At 30.6% G+C, this 24,972-nt stretch overlaps 1 protein-coding gene across 7 annotated transcripts in view; it reads left to right on the top strand.

The window, feature by feature from the left end:
- LOC118204066 (regulator of G protein signaling loco-like) overlaps positions 1-24,972 on the top strand; it is a 161,924-nt gene that overhangs the window by 87,552 nt on the left and 49,400 nt on the right. For all 7 annotated transcript variants that reach the window (XR_015038324.1, XM_085807046.1, XM_085807048.1 and 4 more), the window contains 4 exons: positions 6,507-6,708; positions 11,857-12,077; positions 14,613-14,816; positions 22,956-23,153. Coding sequence is in view for 6 of the 7 variants with exons in the window: in XM_085807046.1 (XP_085663172.1) it covers positions 6,507-6,708; positions 11,857-12,077; positions 14,613-14,816; positions 22,956-23,153 (825 nt within the window). In the remaining variant the exon portion in view is untranslated. The remainder of the gene's footprint in view (positions 1-6,506; positions 6,709-11,856; positions 12,078-14,612; positions 14,817-22,955; positions 23,154-24,972) is intronic.

Raw genomic sequence — 24,972 nt, 5'->3', positions numbered from 1 at the left:
AAAAAAAAAAAAAAAAAAAGTTAATAAAAACTGTAAGCTCGCAGAGTAGAGAAGAAAAACAAGCTCGGTAGCCAGTAATGGTGAATAATAGTGTGCCTCACATGAGTGGCAGTATAATTTATATACCAATCTTAAAAATTGTTAAGTAATATACTCTTAACTTTCAGTTTTGATTGAAATGCAGGAAATATACATATGCAATGATGTAGTGGAATTGACTTGTTAATTCCAGCTGCTCATATGCAAGTAGAATGACAGAGCTGTATAGGAGGATTAGACAATACATTTGACAACACAACAGAATAAAAAACTGTAGCAGATGTGGAATTGATTCATATGTAGTTTTATTCTCATGATTAAAACAGATTCACATAATGAACATCATGAGTACTTTATGCACCTGCACAATTTCGAAAGCTTACATTGGTTTTTTAGACATAGAAAAACCATGCATAACTAGCAGAAGCAAGCAAAGCAGGTAAGAAGGGAAAAGAGACTGTTAGTGGCAATATTTATTGGACAAATTTTCTGAAATCTGATTGGCTGAGAACTGTACTCGGTGCAGAAGAGGGGGGATGTACCCAAATTAAAAGAGGCTATTGCTAATTTAAAGTGTTATTTATAGTTGCATAGTTTTTATCTTACATATTCCACTTCCCTTCAAGGAGTAAAAGGTTTGACAATAGAAAAGTCTTTTTAGAAAACTCTTAAAGAGCAGTAGCATTGGAAGAAAAATGTTGTCCTGTGTATATATATATATATATATATAAAAGAATTTCTTCAAGGACGTAGCCTTTAGGTTTCAAGATGCTCCATCATTTGGTTCATGAACTTTCTGTTATCTGAATATATAAAGCAACACATAAACATGTTAAGTTGGAAGTGTTATTAACAAAATATTATGTAACATATAAATTGAATGTAGAGTCCAATTTGAATGTCTGTAAAATACAAGTTTTTAAAGTTATTAAACCGTTTTCGTCAAATAATATAAAAATTGTTCTTAATTTAGAGTAATGTTCAGAGTTCTTGAAATTCATAATAAATTTGAGTATCACATAATAAATTTAACAGTTCTTGTCCTTTTTGAAAATCTTTTGTAAAAGCTAAGTGTTGTAATCAAGATAAAATTAGAATATTTCTGTTATGTATTTATGAAATTCCATTAAAATTAATACTTATTTACTCATTATAAAGATTTCCTTATTGTAGAATAAGATACTATTTAATGTACAGAAACGAACAAAATACAATATAATAATAAAGTAAACTTTGATGAAAAATGTCCGGGTTCTGTATAAGCGATTCAGCATAACTTTCTGCTGATTGCTGTGGGATGCTTAAATACAATTGCATGTAAAAACCTCTTCTCATTATGCAATATTTGCATTATGCAATATATGAACTGCAAAAATAATTCTGCTTTGCATTTTCACTATATGTATTCATTGACATTTAGAATTGTATTAACTCATTGACATTTAGAATTGTATTAAACATAAAGTTTTGATTTATTGTATATTTGAGTTTGGGCCAACAAATTTAGTAAACAGAATTTTTACATAACCCTGCAATAATAAAAAAATTTAAATGTGTGTATAGCGTGTTTTTATGTAGTAGCATCTGGTGGAAATACTATTACACAATTAGTTCATGGCCATAGCTGGCTGTTCTAAAAATAATAAACTAAAAAAAAAACTAAAAATAATAAATTTGATATTAGGAATATTCCTAGGAGGATAACAGGCATGTGTGCTGCTTGTATCCTCCCTAAGGAAAGGATGCAAGGAGTAATATATATGTAGTTTTCAACTCTCAGTTCAAATTATAGCAAAATCATAGTGTCATCTTTTTAAAATCTAGTATTTTATCCAGATTGCAAAATGTAGGTTAGAGTTTTTTTCTTTCGTCATCTCGGGGCTTTGGGAATTATATATAACAAATTTTGACTGGAAAAACTCTGGGGAGAAGGAAAGGATAACATAAAAAAGGAGCCAGATTGAGAGAAAATAAAATTTGGAAGTAGTCTGCCATAGTGAAGTTTAGAATCTTCATAATGATATTTGTTTAGAAAAGGCTTTTCAAAACTTTTCGCATAGTATAAAATTTTTGAAAACCATTACTGATTTTAAATAGTTACGAAATCAAAAAATTTTTGTAACGTAACTAATTTTCATTATAGCTTTCACTTTAACATCATTTGAAAAGTAGTAGTATCAAAATAATGTTTTTTAATTGTATAATTACATTTCTAATAACCTTGTTGTACTCAAAACTGGGATACCCTGCAGCTTTTTCCCAAAAGAAACATATCTATCTTTTAGGCAAATCCACATTAACAAATTGATGTGTTAATTCACCTGTGGTTGAAGGGTTGGTAGGCAGTTACTTATAAAGGCCTCCGTTCCTTGTTAACAGGCAGCTGGCCTTTTTTGAACTGTGCTAAAACATTCCATTATATTAAAAAAATTGAAATTCATTAAATATATAAAACGTAAATAAAAATAATGATTATATATGGAAAAATTAGTATTTTTTTCATAAAGTGGAAGCCTTCAAAGTATATTCACTTCATTCTAAAAATAATTAGAAATTCGCAGACTTCAAATTTTTGAACTATAATTTCATTCTTAAAATAATTAAAAAATTCAGAATATTAATTCAAAGGTATTTAAACAATAATGCAAAAATATATCAATCATGTTAATAACCTTCTCTAAATAAAATCTTAATTACTTAATTTGTTAAACTAAATTAGCAAACTCCGAATTTCTAATACCATAAAACTTCTGATATTTTCATAAAATAGTGCAACTTTTTGTAAAGTTCATTGTAGCAAGAAAAATATTACATACATAATTCAAAATTATAAGAATTAATGAATTTATGGAATGAAATAGAAATGAAAAAAAATGAAGAAACAAAAAGAATAGAAATGGGGAAAAAATCATTAATATCAAAATAATGAAATCAAGTGTACTCATAAAGTTTATAAATGCAAAACCATTTAAAGAAAATACTGAAATATAGTTTTAATTTCATCAACAATGATTTTTTATGTTTTTCCAAAGAGGAAAATCAAAATTTAAACAAAAATACTTGATATGAACTTTAATGTCCATAGCGTATTTCCCAATTCTGTATCGCTGAAGTAATTGTAATTTCACCCACTGATGTTGAAGGGAAATATAGAGATGTATTCCTCTGTTAACCATAAACCAAAATGGGAAATATAAAGTGGATGAACATCACTTTGAGCAGGCAAGTGAAATCACTTTCGTGTAAACCCCAATGACCTTGAAATCAACGTTAATTCTTTATCTCTTGAAACATTAAATCACTGATTATTTAGGGAACACTTCTTTTCATTTCTAAAAATTGAAGTGGAGGGTGAAATAACTTGAAACTGACTTCGCTATGAACTGCAAAAATAATTCTGCTTTGCATTTTCACTATATGTTAGAACATTTGGACTTGCAGAAAAAGGGCACATTTATTTGAATTTTGTAGATACGTTATTAAAATCCAATTGGGGTCAAGACAGTATCCTGTTGACTAAATTATGATTCAGTGTAGATGACTTGTTTATTCCCAGCTGTGTACATAAAAATGACAGAGCCACATAGGTATCTTGAGGACTAACAGATATATGTGATGACATGAAAACACAGGAAAACATTAGCAAATGTGGTATGAATTCGTATGTAGCTTTGTTTTTGTAATAAAACAGATTGATTTCAATATTATGGGTGTTCTATTCACCCGCATGATTTTGAAAGCTTACATCTTTTTTAGACGAGGAAAACCATATGTAAACTAGCAGAAGGAAGGCAAATCAGGGAAGAAGGGAAAACAGACTGTTAAATTAGTAGCAATGATGTTTATAGCAAGAATTTTCTTTAATCTGATTGGTTGAGAACTATATGCAGTGCAGAAGCTTAAGATGACATAATGCAGAATTAATTTCGGGTAGGGTGCAGTTTTGAAAAGTTATTGCTATTTTTTAGATTTGAGAATTAAAAAGATATTGCTAATTTAAAGTGTAATTTATCATTATGTAATTTTGTCTTACATATATAAAGTTTAGCCCGTGTATGTTGTATATGTATTGATTCTGAACTTTTTCCCTACAGTACAATTTATGAATCTTGAAACATATCTGTGAACAAACTGTAAAAATCAGTTCTCTTAGTTTTAATCACATTCTATTTTTATAGCTGTATTAAATGTAATGAAACATATAATGTAAACAATAACACAGGGGTTGAATCTAGAATAAAAAGTAGCAGATCATATTCTTGAATAAATTAACCTGAGTTTATATGAAAAATAGTTTGCTTCCTTGACCTACAAGATAGCATTATAAAAGTACTGTAGCTATTAGCGTACTACTTTCATATACTGTAGCTTTGTTGATAGGAAAAATACTTCTACAAATTGCAACAACAGATATTTTGGTTATTGAAGTTTTATCCACTGATAATATCTGTATCAGGAATATGCATTTCACTGAAACTAGAGTGTAAAAAAGGGCTAACATGTGTTTTCCATGGAAATATCTGTAGTTAGTCCTGAAATAGACTTTTTTTTTAGAGTGTTATTTTATAGCACAGCATAAAAGCATAAAAAAATTAAAAAAATTACAGGTTTCTTTGAAAATAGAAAAGGTGTGTTTTTATACCAGAAACCAAGGTTATATGCAAAATTTCTACCTTACAGTTAAAGCAAGAGCTATATGTTTGACTTATGCCACTCTCTACCATATTCACTTAAGTCCTTACCTTGCTTTTATTTTCACAGCCATTAATTATAAATTTTTTAAATTAATTATTTTAATTAATTTTCATTTTGTTTTTGGCGAAATCTAACTTCATTCCTCTGGTCTGTGTAGGATTTAGAAAAATTTTGTACTCCTCATAAAATATAAAACACAAAACATTTGACTATGTTTGGTATGGAAACAAATGCCAAAAGAATTTTCATGTTTTTTGTTAAATATGTTATTCTAAAGTAAAATAGAAATGACTTCATGAGAAACTTCATGAGAAAAAATATGTTCTCATGAAGTTTTTTACATTAAAATCATAATCTGGTAAAAATCCTAAAAACTTATTAAACTACAAATATTTTTCAGTTGTATTCGTTTTAATAATATTACGAGTTGGCTGCATGCCTATACTGAAGCCTTCCAGTATTTTGAAATTCTACCAGTAAGATCTCCAAATGAGAAAAATTTTATTGATCATTATTTTTCACAATTATCTCTGTAGAAATTTTAATCACTTATTCTCTGTACATCAGAAACCATACTCTAAGCTGATATTTTTTTTTTTTAGATACATTCACATACAAACATTTTGCTCTTCAATCTTTGTATGCCACGTATATATGATCCCCTACTTTAATGCCAAATACCTTAATTTGTCATATGTGAATCAAACATTTTTGTGTTTTATATTTTATACTGTGTACAAAATTTTCTAATATATAAGTATAGTGACTGGAAGAATGTATAAAAAGTTGCATTTCTTAATTTTTGCAAAATTCATTTCTTTAAGGTAAAAATTGCAATATGTAAAACTTTTTAATCATTTAAAACATTTTTGTAGTTAGAAATGTATGTCTGTGACCTGTGGTTGAGAAAATAGAGGCTGAGTAAGGACTTCTGTGGACACTATGTATAATTACATAAGAATGCCATCCTCTAGCCAAGTGGATTGGACTGTTAGAATTTTATTAGTATCAGGTTATTTCTGGGGAAGAAACAAACTGACTACGTATTGGAAATCCACTATCTCTCAGAAATGAGCTGCTTTCAGAAAGTCCTCTTCAAAGGTGGTTTTCCTAATAAAAGTAGCCTTGTAAGTGTTTTGCCATAATCTGTGTAGGTAAAAATTCTTTTAGTTAAAACATAATACAAATCTGTAGAGGGTTAGAGCTCTTAACACTTGATCAGTGGAAATAATTCATATGATAAAATTCTTCTTTTGTTGTATATTTGTTTTAAATTTATAAATCACTACACCTGTTATCCAAATTTTTCTACTAGTTGTAAACAAAGAACCCTAGTTCAAAAATTTTTTTGGTTAAATGTTCTCCTATTTTATAAAAATTGAAAGGTAAGTTGATAATGTATATTTTGATCGAGAAAATTTTGTTGAGCGATGTTCAGCGATAGTGTCATACAATTATTTGATAGGGATGGATAGTATAAGCATTAGATGCTGATGAAATTGATAATTTGAGTTTGAGAAGATGATAAATACAGCATAATTATACATACTCAAATAAAAAATACAGCAAAACTAGCTTTTTATTTCTCCATTGCTTATTCCTTTTCAAAATGATTTGTGTATTTTGGAGAAAATATACATAGATATATGCAAAATGTGTTTCCATTGCATTATTGTTATAGTTAATTCTAAAGTAATATTTTCTGTGTAAATCTGAGTTACGAGAATTATTCAGAAAATAAAGTACCTCTTTAATTTCTTTGAATTTTTCAGATATTTAATTTAATGAAATTTGATTGCTACCAGAGGTTTCTTAAATCTACGATGTTCAAAGAATGCATGCTGCGAGAAATGCAAGGGCAACCATTGCTATATCCAGGACAAGTTCTTGAATCTGGTAATTCTTGTGAGAGTGATAAACAGAAAGTTTCTGTGGAATTAAAAAAAAGGAAATCTTTGATTCCCTGGCATAAATGTAAGTTGCATATCTTGAATGTGTTTGTATTGAGTTAAATATCTGCTTACCTTTCCATGCACCAAGCCTTTTGGGATCCACATCTAAAACAATGCATTTATACTATTAGTTGATTTATTTATTTATTATTTTTTTCATGTGCTTCGGATCATTTGAAGGATTTCTAGATTAGATTGTCAAAGGAACTAAGAAAACAAAGTGGTATTTTTATGCAATGGGTTAAAGGATGTATTAAGTGATTTATGAAGTCATATTTTTTAACAAGAATTTTTACAAGCTGTTAAATATTGTAAGTACTCTTCCCACACAGATTCTACTTACCTTCATATACTTTCTGCTGTGTCTCTTGTTCTTTTAACTTAGTGTAATGTAAGACTTCATGCTGATGTAAGGTAAGGTTCGTTCACACTAATGGTGCATGAATAGGTATACGTTACCTGAGATCCTACTCATTTCATGTATATTTCCATAAGCAACTGGCGGTCTAGCTTGAAGATATTCATTGGAATCAATGGGGCTTTTGAAGATCATGCTCGTAACGTGTGCCCAGAAGGGAAAATCCATGCACGTCATAGTGACCAGGGGGGGGCAAGAAGTATGTTTATCTTGTTTGATCCATTTGGTACTGCAGCATCTGGATAATTTTTGAAATTTCTGTTGAAGTTAGTTGGCACTGCATAATGTTGGAATTACGTTCATGTGCGTATAGGTGAAGGAACGTCAAAAGTTCTGACAAGATATTTTATAGAAAGATGCTTTATGCATAGCAATTCAAGTGACTAGGCAGCAACTCTACTTTGTAGTTGTGTACTGTACCAGCCAAACATTGCATGCCATGGGGATTATCATGAGCCTAAAGGTGGGAATGATTGGTATTAAACATAACTCATTTTACAAACATACCATTATTATTGAATAAAGATGCATGAAGGAAGTTCTGAATTTGTTGCAGCTAGGTGTAGGTACCAGCAGGCAAAATTAACACATAGATGATAACTGTTCAGTTTCAGTGGCTATACTCATTGTAAATTATGTGGATATCTTTCTTTCTCATTTAATTCCAAATGGTTAGTTGGTAGCAGAATTAATCTCAAACGTATTTATTGTGTACATCTGAAATGTTTTTTCTGTGTGTTTCCCTGCACACATCACAGGTACAAGCACAAAATGTCCACTCTCGTGCAGTTTCCAGTTAATGTGCACCAGCATGTAGTTGGCAGTTTGGCAGCTGTTTACTTTTTACTCATTTTCAGTATATACTTTGAGTAGCTGCTCCAGCTGCAGCCCCTCAGATAAAATGCATGTTGCCATACTCCACTTTCATTTAATAAAGGATATTGCTTGAAATCTGCATTTTTATGCTACCAGATTATTTTAGTCTTCGGATTTCTAGTTGCCACCATCTCAATGCACCATGCTCAGTGCACCTGCTTATTTTGACATTCTGTACTTGGGTTTATACTTATGTTAAATAGTTTAGATATCGTCCATATGTAAGATAAGCATAAAACTTTCATTATAAGTAACATCAAAAGACTGCACTGTCTTTTATAGGGCAATAATTTGAGTACTTTCTTGACTTATAAGTCTGTTAAGATATAACACGCCGAACAAGTATTAATTTAGAAGTCAAACAACAAAAATCAGCATTATGTTTTCAAATTTTCACAGGTCTAGTTTCACTGGTTTTACTGAACCATCATCCTCAGCTGCAAAATTGCTAATAAACGAGATAGGATATAGTGATTAGATAAGATAAAAAAGGGGAAAAAAATAAACGGGAAAAAGGGAGAAAGAAGGAAACCAGAAGCTTTCGGTTGCCCAACATTGTTGGTCTGAAAATCACACTTTCAATTTTTCTGCAGTCAAAATTATTCAAAAAACATCTTCCATTGGTGAATTAGATTTTCTAGAGGCACTTCACATTCAACAAAATCTTTCTGTTCTAGTTAACGACCCTAATTCCAGTCCATCTTTGCCTTCACCCTTTAAGGAAATTATGTTTTAGTTCGCGTTTCATCAACAGATGGCACCAGTCGCTTAACTCCTGTCCACAGTCTTTCTTAACTTATCACTATATCATATCTCGGTCATTTGTGCTTTTGCAGCTGAGGATGATAGTTCTGCAAAACCATCGAAACTAGTCCTGTGAAAATTTGAAAACATAATGCTGATTGTGATTGTTTGACTTCTAATTTATAAGTCTGTCTAAAGAAAATAATTCCCGTAGCACAACAGATCCTGAGAGAAAGTTTGTGCTCCATTATTAAAACTTTCCTTTTTGTTAGCCTTTTTTTTTTTTTTTTTTAAATCCTATGGGAATTAAGTAGTTATTTTAAACTTACAAGCCTTCCTTTTTTGAGGTTATAGAATAAACTATTTTCTTCTTCAAATCTGTTTAAAGTTCAGGTAGGTGTAGTTTGCAGTTTTGTTGAATTGAGGAAGCACTGAAATTACTAGGAAATGAAGCAGCGTGCATAAAACTGCAAATGCTTTTGTTCCTTAAGAAGTGCATAATGTTAGTAAAAATTAAATGCTAAATTAATATATGTAAGAAATTGACAATATCTTTATTTTTTAATGCAGTTCTGTTTTGGGAGTTTTACGAAATTTTACGATTATGCAAAATTTTCTCAGAGATTGTTATTGAAGATTAAAAGCTCCACAATCGATGATTTTAAAATTATTTATAGAATATTAGCAACTAATTGCTTACTCTTATGTATTTATTGATGTGCAAATTCATGTATATATATATATATATATATACAGTACAAAGTCTGTAATTCGGACGTCCATTATCCGGAATGATTTATTATCCGGACCTCAAAGCCACAAACTTTTTTTTGTATGCTTTACGCATGCGTGTAATACGTTTATGCATGCAAGTTTAATGTTAAGCATGTGGGTTTAATGTTTATGCATGCTTGTTTAGCACAAAAAACGAAGCAACTTAAACAACTTACATTTAAAGAAATGTTTAATAAAGTAAACAAATAAATATTAAGCTTTTTTTTTGTAAATTTTGATACCCTTTAGATCATAATTGCTCTTTATTTCATAAATTTCATATTTTTAATTGTATAATTTCTGCATCCCATCTTACTAGATTAAAATTGATGATCTATAATCCGGAAAAACCCTTAATCCAGAATCGCGGAAGTCCCGACGAGTCCGGATTACGGACTTTGTACTGTATATAGATATTTTTTTGAAAGAACCTGAATCTAAGGTTTGAAGACCTTTGCTGTTAGATAATTGAAGAGGGATCCAGTTGTTGCCATCCAAAAGCTACAAGTAGAGCTTCCATGTTTCGTATTGTGAAGAAACAAAATTTTGGCAAACAGTAATATTTCTGGATTGAATAGCGAAGTTTCCTCAAAGTCTGATAAAATGCTGGGATGCTTATTGTTGCCTTTTGCAGCATCAAGTTCTATTCTAAAATGCAGTTTCTGTAACCTCACAAGTTAAGATCACATGGCCACTCCAGCAGCTGCTGCTTGGATTCAGGAGTTATGAGAGATTCTCCATGTATCATCCTCTAGGGTGATGTGTACCAACAGCTCAGAAGATATTACCAAATAAATGGTTGTTTTTAAAAAATATCCTATGTATTTGAAATTGTGAGGTAATATAATTATTTAAGAGGCAGCAAATCTCATGATGTTAATGCTTAAAAGTGATAAAACTGGTTATACCAAACTTGCATATTTCCAAAATTTCATAAAAAGTTAGTTTTTAAGTACATTATTTTTGAAATATTGTGACCATTAGTGGAACAACAACTCATCTAAATAACTGGATTATTTTTATTTCTGTAAGCCAAGTAAGAGCTCTTAGTTTAAATTGTTGTATTTCATTAAAAAAGTATTATACAATAAGTACTTGCATATTATCCCCTCGACTATAAAACTGTTAGCAAGCAGTATGATTTAGTGCCAGTTATGAATAAGTGTGACATCATAGCTCACTTACATCTGCCTTTTCATTTGAGGTTCATCCCGATTAATTCTCGATATGCCACATAGAATCGAATTTGTGACTACACTTTGGTTCATTTACAGGTGCTTGAACTTCCATTCATTTACTGCCAGTTGAGAGAATTAACATCTGTTGATTGAGCAAAAGAGCAGCTGGGTATGGCCTCCAAAATAGGAATCACCTTCAGGAAGTTTATGCTGTTAATACTATAAATATAGTTTTCAGTAAAACTGAAGAACCTAACAAAGCATTAGAAATCAATGATGACTTTTTGCAAAGTGGGAAACAGAAAGTGGGTTGAGTTCTTTAGCAGTGGTGTGCAGTGGTGGATTGTGCAAGGAATGTTATTGTAAGAGTTGCAATATGAAGTGCAGCTCAGAATTCTGCAGTAATGATTTCTGCAACTTTGGTAGGATCTTGGCCAAGTTTAATGGCTTAATTGTGATAATACATAAGTAAAAAAAAAATTTTTTTCACTTTGGAAAATCAATGTATGACATGCTCATTTACTGAAAAACACTAGGCAATGAAATTGTTTTTTTTCCCTTAACATACAGCATATTTCATTTGAGCTAAAGGTTGAAATTCATTTCCATTTCTGTGGGTTCTGAAATCAATGAGAAGTCTTATTACCTGTATTATAAAAAGCAAAGTGTGTAATCTATTTCTGTTCAATTTAATTTAGAAAAGACTTTTTTTCAATAGCTGTATATGCAGAGTACAATTCCTTTCCTTTTGGTGTTCATAGGCTACATATTTGCTAAACATGTGCCAATAGATATTAATCTAAATTTACTTTAATAGCTCTTAAAAATATTCAGAGCACTTTATTTTACCTTTTATGTTATATAAATGAATAGAAATATATGTAATTGGATTAAGACAGATAAATTAACTATAAAATTAATTCTATTTGGTTTAGAAAGAACATGCAGTTGAGATAAGTTTGCATATCTGGGATTTATGTATGCTGTTACTTGTTGCAGTGTGCAAAAATTTAAATTCTTAACTCAGAAGTGCCTTCCTAATTTTATTAAAAAAAAAAATTTTTTTTTTCCCCTTTGCGCTAAAAATGTTTTGAATTGAAACCATTCAGCAAATATTTCATGTTTTTCGCTTTTCAAACTTCTAATGCATTTATTGTTGAATTTATATCTTTTTTTTTAGTAAGTAAAACAAAGTCTAATGAATCAAAGAATGGAGGAGGTAGACTTTGGGATAGACACTGTGAAATTCGAAAATCTTTGAAGAAAAAGAAAAAAGAGAAAGAATCTCAGAAATTGGATGATACTAGTTCTACTCAATCAGATATGACAGACAGTAGATCATCATTAACTAGTAGTGAAACTGGTGTTGGAATGCTTTATAAAAATGTATCATCAAGAGAAGTAAGATTCTTTTTCATTTCTTCCTCTTAAAATACAGTACAAAGTCCGTATTCCGGACTCGTTGGGACTTCGGCGATTCCGAATTAAGGATTTTTCTGGATTATAGATCATCAATTTAAATCTGGCAAGATGGCATGCAGAAATTATGCAATTAAAAATATGAAACCGTAATTTATGAAAAAAAAAGAGCAATTATGATCTAAATTGTATTAAAATTTACCAAAAAAAAGCTTAATATTTATTTGTTTACTTTATTAAAGATCATTTTTTGTGCTAAACGCGCATGCGTAAACATTAAACGCGCATGCCTAAACGTATTATACGCATGCTTAAAGCATACAAAAAAAAAAGTTTGTGGCTTTGAGGTCCAGATTATACATCATTCCGGATAATGGATGTCAGGACTACAGACTTTGTACTGTACATCATTCTGTATGTGATATGTTTGTTTCAGAATTATAAAAGGGCAGAAGTGTTCTTTTTTGATTTTGCCTGAATATATGTTTTCTGTTTAATTTGAAGATTGATTTTTTCTTTGAATTACTACCTCAGTTGCACCCTAGTGACATGAATTACTGATTCATAATTTTAATTTGTATTTTTCATATTTCCAGTGATGGAATGTGCCATTTTTAAGATGATTGGTGGATTGATTATTTTTCAAAAATAAGTGCTGTTTTTTAATAGCTTTAATTTGGGGTTATTAAATTGGTTAAATAATGCTGAAAATTGTTTTATGTTTACATGTTTAGTAAACAAAACGGATTTTCCTGTGATGAAAAAGATGCTACTTTTGTATACCAGTGAAATGTAGCATTAATGTAAATAAAGTGATTGCATGATATAAAGAGTTTTTTTTTAAAGTTATGATTAATATCAGAAATTATATTTGTACAATGTAGCAGTAGCATTTTTCTACAAAATGTATTTGTTTTGTTACATAAAAAGATAGTGATAATTTCAGTTTCAAATAGGTTAGGTTAGGTTAGGTTATTAACTACGGCAAAGCTTCGAGGGCTATCTGCCTAAAGGGAGGGGTGCCTTCGTGGAGGACTTCCTAAGGGAAACTGGCTTGTATACACGTTACACATGGGAAAAACCACGAAAACACCCATGCAGCCAGCCCGTTCGCGGGATTCGAACCTCGGACCGAACTACCAGTGTTCAGCGATTTTACCGCTCGGCCGCTGGTGGGCCTCAGTTTCAAATAGAAATTGGTTTTATGCCATTGAGAAAGATTTTTTAAAATAAAGCGAAAGAATTATGGAAGGAGAATGGCAGAACTTGTTTTTCAGCAACGATATCATTCAGTTGGGTTGCTTTGCAGATTTTTCTGCTAGTAGTCTGAATGCAATTTCTTCCAATGGTATTGAGCTATTTTTGAGCTACAAAATGGCATAAAACCTGCTATAGTGCAACATTATATAGTAATAGATAATTATTTGTGAAATTTATGTAGCTATTAGTACTTGCATACTTTTCTGTCAACCATTTTTGACTAATGAAAACTAGTGTCGAATTGTAAATTAGTGATAGTAGTGGATAAGAGTGATTGCATGATAACTCGTTATTGAAATCTGCTTGGTTTATGTTTGATGAATCCTTCTTAAAATTCGGTTTTTGTGAAAAAAGGGATTTTAGTTAGCTGCTATTTCTGTTTTACTTTTGCATTTGGGGGGGGGTGAATAAAAAAGCTATTAAAAAGTTTGAGACCTGTCTTCTACAGGACAGCATGTTGTAAAGTATTGTTAAAAAATTATCCTGTTGTTAATTATCCTGTTGTTAAAAAGTGTACTGTATTTGTTGCTAAGAGATTTTTTAGTGTCAAGTATAATTTAAAATCCTTTTCATTAGACTTTTTAAATGTAATTCTTCTGACAGATACATGAGACTCAAGTTAACTAGAACTTTTAAAATTGGAAAAAAAAAAAATGCAGTTGTACATTGTTGTTAATTTTAATAACTAGTTATTTATACAAGAACATTTCTATAAGAATGATCTAAGTCTGAGAATCTTGAAATTTATCTAATTTGAAATGCAGCATTGCTGTTGCGTAAATGTCAAGCTCATTTCAAAATGGTGTCCTTTTGTCCTACAGATGTCCAATTTTATTGCGAGAGAGATTTTAGTTGCATAATTTTTTTAGTTTTCTGTAATGTAGAGAGTAAATTTAAAATATTTTCACTTTGAAAAGCATCTATGAAAGGCATCTTTCATATGTTAACCCATGTCTGAAATTTTATTATAGATAGTTATACTCACCAAAGCAATTCTTTTGATTTCTATAGCTATTGCGAATTTGTACTGTTTCTATATAGTTAATAATTTTAGGAAAGTTCATTATGGTTTAGCATTTTTTTCTTGAAAATTTTGCATTTCATGCAGGTAATTTGGACCTGCTAAATTATTTTGAAGTTACTGAGATTGAAATATTGTGTGTAGTTGGGTATGTATATATAAATAACAGCATTGTATTATATCACATGTTGTGTTTTTCTTGTAAAGTATGCTGCTTAAATTTGCTTTACTTACAGTCACTAAATTCTGCTGAATTAACTTTGTTTCCGAGTCATTGTGGCTCAGATGGTTATTATTGTCGAGTAATACTGCCAGATCTTTCTACAACTGTTGTGAAAACTCAGAAAGGGGAGACAGTTGGAGAAATGTTGTTAAAACTTCTTGAAAGACGGAGTTTGACATATAATGCTGTAGAAGCCTATGTTGTTGGATCACACCAGGTTTGTATATATCAGATTTATATACAGTTCTGTAAGAAAACAAATAATGATCAGAGAAATGTTTCAAGCAGTAGATAAAATGCCCCACCAGTGTGTGATTTGTGAAATATTTTTTATACTTTAAAATAATTAATACATGGAGAAGTTTTATGTAGTGTTTAAAAATCTGCATTTTTATTTTCATAAACATAGCTTTGCTGTAGATAGATTTATGGTTTGCTGTTTAACTGCTGATATTGTATAATATTTTTGAGTAAAGCACATCAAGAAATTTTTTCATGTAAATGAAATACAATTTTTGAATGCAAGAGATTAGATTTATCTTTTTATTTTTGATGTATAATATCTACAGAAAATAAATTTTTTTTTGAAGATGTAACTTTTTAATTTAGAGGAGAATGGAAACTTGATTAGTCTTGTTTTAGTAGCAAATAATTGATTTTGAATCTCTCTCTCTCTCTCTTTTTTTTTCTTGGTAATGCACAGCCTGATTGGAAATAATCATCATGTTAAAAATAATTGTATTTTGGTATTATGTAGCAAATTATTGATATTCATTTAACGCATATTAAACTGTTTACTTGCTCTAAGATTTAAAAAAAATTAAATAGGTTCAGAGGCTCTCTTCTGCATTTATTTGATGTTTACTGGCTGTTGAAGGTATTATAAATTCATTTGCTTATTTATAATAAATTTAATAAAAAATTTTAATAAAAGGAGAGCATCATTACCAGTAATAACTCTTATGTTTATGATTTACTTCATTTTAAATCGACATAATGGCATGCTTTTTAAGCGACAAATTTTTGTTCTTCATCAATAGAATTGCATATTCTGTAATAATTGAAAGTGTAAAAAAATATTAAGTTATACTCTCTCTTATGTTTATGATTTATTTCATTTTAAATCGACATAATGGCATGCTTTTTAAGCGACAAATTTTTGTTCTTCATCAATAGAATTGCATATTCTGTAATAATTGAAAGTGTAAAAAAATATTAAGTTATACTCTTTTTATGGAGAAATAATTTTTCTCTTTTCTGCAATTTTTTTCAGAATTCTTAAATCTTATTTGTTTTTAAGAAATGTATCTCAGTTTTATGCTTAAACCTTCTGTGCCTTTTAAGAAAAGTCATTGATATAATTGGTTCCTTCAGATTTAAAACAAATAATAATAAAGTGTAAATTTACAGTTTATTTGTTAACACGTGAGTTGCAAATACAAATATATTTAGAATATTCAGTATAGAATTTCAGGTCACTAAATGCCATAAGTTTGATGTAAAGCTTCATGTTGTAGAAGTTGTGTGGAACAACTGAATTCTGTATTTAAAAATTGTTTGTCATGTTGTAATATAGTAAGAACAGTTGATGCATGCCTCATTTGTTCATTATTTTCATTGTAAAGACATTAGTAATCTAAATTGCATATCTAAAAAAATTTTTTTCTTTAGGATATTAAATATTAACTCAGTTCAAATATATTAAAAATATGCATAGAGTTTGGTTCAAACATGTTACTTGTTGTTATTTCAGGTGCGTTTATGCAGTTAAAATGCTATGCCTGATTGTAGGGAATTAAAGCTTTTTATAACTGTCAAGCTGAAAAGGTTATAGGTTTGATTGATTTCCAGTGAGGGCAGAGTTGATTTTGCTATGTTTTCTCCCGCTGAGATCTCATTATCCTGCAGTAGCACTCAAACTAAACAATATTGATTCAGTGTACCATATGTTGTCACTTGCCCCAAATGGACATCAAGGGAGGGAGAATGTTATGAGTTAAAGGCATTCCTCCTTTGTGTCCTTCTAGTACAACATCAAGACATTCAGCTAGTAGTTTGGGTAATATCAGTTTGGTTACACTTCAGTATTTAGTTTTCTCCTGCTTTCTAAAACTTAATCACTCAACAAAATTAATATATCAGTTGGAAGGAATGCAGAAATTTTGTTTGTGTTAACCTTGATTGAAGAAAGTATATAATGCTGAAGAAATGGTCATACTTTACAAAATATGAATTTTTATCCAGGTAATATTGCAAATTGCTTGTTATAAACTGGTATATTATGCATTTTCAGTTTTTTAAAGTAGGCAAAATTATAAAGTTATTGAGAAAGATTAAATAGCAAAGGTGAAAGAACTGGGGCTTCATGAATATCTACAGAATGAACACAGGGTTCGTAGCGGTCCTTACAAGTGCTTATAAGTCCTTATATTTGAAAATAAAATATAAAGCCCTTATTTTTTTTGTTTTTACTTCTTTTTTTTTAATCCTTTGTTTTTAATGAACGCGCATTTTTTTCCCCGTACCTAAGACGAAACTAAATAAACAACTTTTCTTCCTTATATGCAACGTCAGATGGTGAATCATACTCCCGGAAATTGCTTTTCCCCCCTTCCTCTGCATTAACGTAACCTATGGTGCACGCAAGAGTACAGACAGGTGCACGTTGTTCTATTGGTCAAAGAATTGCGAAAACGGTAGAAAATTCCGTTACATTCGGTATTCTTTTCGTCCCACCCAAATACTACACACGTTTGAATTTCTATCAAGATTTTAATAATTTGCAAACTCGTTCCGCGTGGTCAGTTCATATTCGTGTTTATTATGATTGTTATGCTTATATTATTAGCATATGTATGAATATTTATAATAATATAGTTGCAGTAATTGCTGAAGTACAAAACTACCAAAAATGGGTGTGTTTTTACACAGATTAGCTTTCTAAGGAATAATATTCGGAATGGCTTAAATAAAAGGAAAGTAATCAAATAGTCAAAATAATTTCATTTTCTTTGCCAATACATTATACAGTACGGAGGTTGGGAGTTTCTCTGCAAAATCTCTAATATTGAAGCAGCGGACTTTTTTTTTTGTCACTGTCCAAGCTGGATTGAATAGGACTAAAAGTTTTTGCGGTCTACCCAACCCAAGCGAAGATAGATTCTATTCCGGAAATTTAATGCAGTGTGTTTAAAATTAGAATGAGAAACACCCCAGATTAGTAAGTCTCTTTCTTTTCCTTTATTTAGTTCTTTATTCTACGAATACCGGCAGGTGTTGAATCCGATTGCGTAATATCACATATGGAAGAATTATGCCGCACGTATTGCGCAATAACATTTGCGGTATTTTGCATTGATAATTAATTTTGATGTTCAGTCTGAGATTTGTTTATGAACAGTTAAAAGAGTTTTACTGTGCTTTCTAAGCAGAATATTTCTCAGTTCCGTTGGCTTTTATATGATGCACATATCGAAATGTCAAAATCATTTATTTAGCCTAAATTTAAATCTAAAGAACGGCTACAATCTCCTCTTTTTCCAGTTACTATCCGGAATATTAGGGAATTTTCGAGTATGCGGGTTAGTTAAGCTTTTACTGTTAAAGGATGACTGAATGAAGCAATTTCCCCGTCTTCTGATTTCAGAAATGTGCTTATTTTTTACTTAAATTACTTTGCTTAAAATATATGTTAAGGGAAAACTGTTATGCAATGAAAATTTAGAAAATGTTCAGAATTTTGATTTAAGTTAAATTATTTAAATATTAATATGAGGGGAAAAATAAATTGTATTTATTATTAGGTGCCAAACGAATACAGTTAATATGGCTTATTATTATTTATTTTCTACATTTTCAACTGAAATATGATCATTAAATTTTGTAATATAGTTTAGTTCTGCATAGTTTTTTTTTCTCTCATTGTAAACTAATTCTGTAAATTGAACTGTCATTTAAAATTTTTTTTAAAAAAAGTTAATTGTTTTCCATTGTTGAGGTAATGCTCATTCTCGTAATAAATATTGCATTGCTCATATTTTAAATTGCAAGTCTAATTTTTCTTTTAAGGTTATGCAGTTGTGTATAATGTAATTAGACAGGTGCTTATTTTTTCCTTAAAATGTGCTTGAAAAGTGCTTATTTTTTTAAACTAACATGTGGCTATGAACCCTGGAACAGCTCTAATAGTATAAAAAGCCCTCTATGGGTATGCAGCACACTGTAATTAATGTGAATTATAAGCAGCTTCATTAGCATAGAAAGGGAATTCTGGCAAAAGCACTTGGCAATAATTCAGTGTAGCTTCTTAAAAGTAATTCTCAGTGAATGCATTGTATTTACACTTCAAAGCCAATAGCTTGATCCATTAATTGTAATTTGAGTCATGTCTGTATGTATAAGATAATGACAAAATGATCTCTAGAAAATGCTAAATCTTACTTTCCTTTACACAATTAATTTATATCTTGTCAGTGGTAGAACTTTCAACAGACCACCAAATTATAAAATATCATCTTTTTCCTGGGGAGGGGGTCTATTATGGATATTTACTAACAGAAAATGGCATACATATTAAATTTTCATCCTACGACATAACAAGTCTAAATATATACAGTACAAAGTCAGTAATCTGGACTCGTCGGGACTTCGACGATTCCAGATTAGGGGTTTTTCCGGAGTATAGATCATCAATTTAAATTTGGTAAGATGGCATGCAGAAATTATACAATTAAAAATATGAAACCGTAATTAATGAAATAAAGAGCAATTATGATCTAAAGGGTATCAAAGTTTACAAAAAAAAAAAAAAAGCTTTATTTATTTATTTACTTTATTAAACATTTCTTTCAATGTAAGTTGTTTAAGTTGCTTCGTTTTTTGTGGAACAAAGTTCCACTGTTCAAGTCCTGTAATTGCTGTGTCGAGAATGCCGACTAACTTGTCAATCAAAATTTTTTCGTTTTCAATTCTGTCACTTTCTTCACTTCTTCAGCACGTATGGGTAAACGCTTTACGTGCATGCATAAGTTTGTGGCTTTGAGATCTGGATTATAGATCATTCCGGATAATGGACGTCTGGATTACAGACTTTGTACTGTATAAATATCATTACAACATTATCTGCTGTTATACACATAATAGAAATATTTTAGAAACGTATGTAAGGCAATTAATTAACTACATGAAAATATTAACTCTGTTTATGCATTTTATAGTTAATAGATGTCTCGATTTAAAGCTTGTTTTTTTTCTTGATCATGCTTAGCATTGTGTTCTACTATTTATTAGCAAAATCCTTAATTTGTCGTTACTGTGAGGCTGCAAATTGTTACTCAGATCATGCACCTGAAAGATTCGTTGTTCAGTTTCAGTATCTAATTTTTAAATTAACATCTGGTTGAATCTGCTATAGTATATTAAGTCATATTATCATGCTAATGATTCTCAATATTTTCTCTCTTAAGTATGGTTCCTCTGTTTCAGTCCTTGTGTGCATGTTGCATACATTGGTTTATTGAGTTTTTGTTGCTTGAACACAATGTAGTGGGGTTTCATGTCACTTATCATTTCTTAAGTGTTAATTCTTATCCTCCTGTTCAAGGGAGAAACTTTTTTTCTTGTGTGCACCAGAAATATCAAACTTTGCAAAATAATTTTCCCCCTCATGGCAGCTGTTATTTTTTAAAATTGTTTGCAGAATTGATTGAATTTTTCATATTCAGACAGAAACATCATTATTCTGGTGTATTTACAACACTGACAAAATCCTTTTGAATTTTCAGGCATTACATTACAGCAGTGAAATCAAATATTGTGCGATGATTTTTTATCTTGTTAGATTTGAGTGAATGGCAAAATTAGATCAGTTGGTGTTACAAGATCTTCTAATTTTTCATTTGTCATTTCATGATCGCCATTCTCAACTAATTCTTTAATTTCAGTTCCATATCTGAAAATCTTTCCCTGGCTGTTCCATTTGCAATTTGTACAATAGGCTTGCCTTCATTTTTAGTTAATGGAAATAGTTTAATTAAAAACTTCTGGTAAGCATTGAAGCCAGCAAGCATTTATCAACTTCAAAGCTCAGGTTCTGCTGTTGCAAGTAATGTTTGACTTACTGAATGAAAGAATTTTCAAACCAGTTATTAAAGAGGAGTATCACAGCATGACTGAAACTCTGCAGCATGCTATACATTATTAAAATTGTCATGTTGGATAAAATTAAAAGGAGTCAATTAAGTTCACGCTTACATGCAAAATCATTCTTGGCAAGAGTTTACTGTGTTGGTAAAGATTTTAGAAATATTTTAGTGAACAATTGGACAGCTTACTAATATTCATTTCATTTGTTGAACTATTGTCTTCCTTCTAGCAGTTCCACTTCTCCAATACCTGTTCATATGCATACTTCAGGTTCTGATCTGATACTCGGGGAGTCAATGGATTGCTGATCACATTGACCTTTCATTTCGTAGCAGAGAAGTCTATTAATGTAGCAGTTCACAAGAATTAAGCATGATGTTATGAAACGTAAATTAATTTTTTAATAAATTAAAAAAATAACATTTTTGCTTTTCTTATGAAATTATTTGGGGAAAGCTATATATATATATATATATGTATGCATGCATGCATGTATGTATTTCATATTAATACCCTGGATTATTTGATATTGTGTGGGATTTTTTACTCCATAGTAGTTTTCAGGATTTTTGAAATGGGGGTGCCATCATCCCTGACTGTTTTGGGTCAGTTTGGTTTCAGCCCAGGGGCAGTGTTGAGCATGTTTGCATTAAGAGCTATTTGTCGTTTATTCTTGTTCACTGTGTTAGTTTTCAAGTCATTATGTCACCCATGTTTTTGACACTGAATTAGTACAATTATTTTCATTGATTTGTTTTGTTAATCTGATAACAATTTTCTTTTCATTTCTAATTGAACCAGGGCTTATTTACTGCCTAGAGCAGTGTTTTCTTTTTTCTTTTCTTTTTTTTTATTTGGTTAGTAAAATAATAGCTTTTTTCATGCTGTTACTTTTGTTAATTGCCTGTCTGCATATAAAATAGTAGACTTGTGATAATAGTTTAGTTTTGCAACATTCATAATGAAGCAAAACGTACAACTTTTCCATGTTAAAAGGAGCATTTATAAGGTAACACTTTGAGCTCTTCAATGTCGTTTATGATGTTCTTCTCATTTTGAATTTGGTGCAGATCATTCTGATAAGTTAATGCAGTTTCAAAATAATTACAATTTATTCATTTTGAAATTTCAAAAATAGGGAAGCAATATGGAAAAGAGGAGGAAAAAAGGAAAAAAAAATGGATTATGAAATAGTAGAGATTAACTAAAAAAAATCTGGTAAAAATGAAAAGGCAGTAGTAAAATATCATAAGAAACAAGTTTTGTACTGGAATGTGTTTGGGGAAATGGTATTTTAAGCTGTTACAGGATGCTGCTGAGTAGTAGATAAAAGCATTTTTCTGTCATAAATCGTCATTTCTCATCTAGATATCAAATGGTATGCATCACTATATAAATGTGGAAGTTGCTGATATACAACTTATGTGTAGTTGTAGACAGAAATGGAGAAGCTACATAAAGGAGGTATTCAGCAATCATTCTCTTTACCTGTTTTGAGTAGCTGCTTTATTTAGCTGCACCATTGATAAAATGCAAGTCAGCAAGCTCCACTTTTGTATAGCTATATGTACTGCTTGAAATTTGCACTGGAAATGATGTGTGTCAGCAGAACACTTTAATGTACTTTACACTGTGTCAGCCCTGCTGAAGAGTGGTTAGAACACACTAACCAGTCTTCAGCAGGGCTCTGCTCTGCCTCAGTATGCCATTTTTAGCATACACATTTCATTACAAAATCTGCTTATTTGGGCCCCCTTTGCCTGCCTTTTATATTTTGGCCAGATGTTTCTGAATGATGCATTATATGTGTCTGATCAGGAGATGGCATAAGTCCATTTGCTGCACTGAGTTTTTTACAAAATAGCTTTTTAGAAATGTTTTGAAATTTTTTAACTAGATAAATAGTCTGAATTAAAATATTTTAACTGATGAGACTATCCACATGCACGTACAGCCTCCTGTATAAAGGTATTATATATCAAGGTAACATAACTTTCAGGTTTGGAAAATCATCCTTGAGTATGTGATTAAGAGAACTGAGTAAACCAGGCATTATGTAAAATATTCAACATTATTTCAACCCTAACTTTTATGAAAGTAATGAATTGTATAACTTTTAGAGGGTAAAAACTGCTTAAAAGATAGTTCTAAAAGGTAAATTTTTTTAAAAATTTCCCTGCTTCATCTGATGGCTTTCTCATTATTATTGTAGCCTTTAGATCATGGCACAGATGTGACAACATTAAGCTGCAAAGAAATACGAGTAGAACAAGTAATTTTATTTTGCATTGATTTACCAAATAAAAAAACAATTGGAGTGAAAGCAAAGAATAATAAAGTATGTGGAGACATTTTGAAACCAGTTCTTCACAAGTATGGATATAAAATGGATCATGTCACAATGACTGTGGTAAGTAGCTTGTAATATTAAATTATTTTTTAGTGAAAATCAGGCCTTTTAAGTCCTCTTGAGTGGCAAGCCATTCTGAGTCAGTTCATGGAAAACTATATTTCAGTAGCATTTATTGACTAAATTTCTATAATTCCTTACTTTATTCTTTGTCGTCATAACCCTTTATTTATTAGGATGCTCACTGAAGAAAGCAAGAAAGCAAAATGATAAATTAAATTATGAGGTATAAACCAAGTGGCAAAAATTCCTTTTCCATGTATAAATAAATACATCAGAAGTGTTGATGTTTTATTATTTTCCATTTCTTTGGTTTCTTTTTCAAGAAACTTCTATAGTAATTTAAATTTATGACCTCAGCTTTCATTTTTTATGTGTCTGGTTTTTCTTTTGAGAAGTTTCTGTAATCTCTATTTTTAAATAATGAATAATCTGTAGGCATGTATGTATCAGGGTTTGTAGCGGTCCTTACAAGTCCTTATATTTGAAAATAAAATATAAAGGCCCTTATAGGTGCTTACTTTTTCCTTAAAGCCCTTATTCTTTTGTTTTTAGTGCTTATTTTTTGCTTTTAGTGCTTTTTTAAAATCCTTTTTTTAATGAACGCGCATTTTTTTCCCGTACCAAAGCCGAAACTAAATAAACAACTTTTCTTCCTTATATGCAACGTCAGAAGGTGAATCATACTCCTGGAAATTGCTTTTCCCCCCTCTTCTCTGCATTACCGTAACCTATGGTGCGTGCAAGAGTACAGACAGGTGCACGTCGTTCTATTGGTGAAAGAATTGCGAAAATGGTAGAAAATTCCGGTACATTCGGTATTCTCCTCCCACCCCAATACTACACATGTTTGAATTTCTATCAAGATTTTAATAATTTGCATTCTCGTTCCGCGTGGTCAGTTCATATTTGTGTTTATTATGATTGTTATGCTTATGATATGAGTATATGCATGAATATTTATAATAATATAGTTGCAGTATAGATAAACTTCCAAAAATTGGTGTGTTTTTACACAGATTAGCTTTCTAAGGAATAATATTCGGAATGGCTTAAATAAAAGGAAAGTAATCGAATAGTCAAAATAATTTCATTTTCTTTGCCAATACATTATACAGTACGGAGGTTGGGAGTTTCTCTGCAAAATCTCTAATATTGAAGCAGCGGACTTTTTTTTTTGTCACTGTCCAAGCTGGATTGAATAGGACTAAAAGTTTTTGCGGTCTACCCAACCCAAGCGAAGATAGATTCTATTCCGGAAATTTAATGCAGTGTGTTTAAAATTAGAATGAGAAACACCCCAGATTAGTAAGTCTCTTTCTTTTTCTTTATTTAGTTCTTTATTCTCCGAATACCGGCAGCTGTTGATTCCGATTGCGTAATACCACATGTGGAAGAATTACGCCTCAAGTATTGCAGAATAACATTTGCGGTATTTTGCATTGATAATTAATTTTGATGTTCAGTCTGAGATTTGTTTATGAACACTTAAAAGAGTTTTACTGTGCTTTCTAAGCAGAATATTTCTCAGTTCCGTTGGTTTTTATATGATGCACATATCGAAATGTCAAAATCATTTATTTAGCCTAAATTTAAATCTAAAGAATGGCTGCAATCTCCTCTTTTTCCAGTTACTATCCGGAATATTAGGGAATTTCCGAGTATGCGGGTTAGTTAAGCTTTTACTGTTAAAGGATGACTGAATGAAGCAGTTTCCCCGTCTTCTGATTTCAGAAATGTGCCTATTTTTTACTTAAATTACTTTGCTTGGGATATATGTTAAGGGAAAACTGTTATGCAATGAAAATTTAGAAAATGT

The sequence above is a fragment of the Stegodyphus dumicola genome, chromosome X1, assembly GCF_044657685.1.
Source record: "Stegodyphus dumicola isolate Sdum_Otavi_A_Nest chromosome X1, ASM4465768v1".
NCBI classification, from domain to species: domain Eukaryota; kingdom Metazoa; phylum Arthropoda; class Arachnida; order Araneae; family Eresidae; genus Stegodyphus; species Stegodyphus dumicola.
The sequence above is the reverse complement of the archived record's forward strand: the minus strand, read 5'-3'. Positions and strand labels throughout refer to the sequence as shown.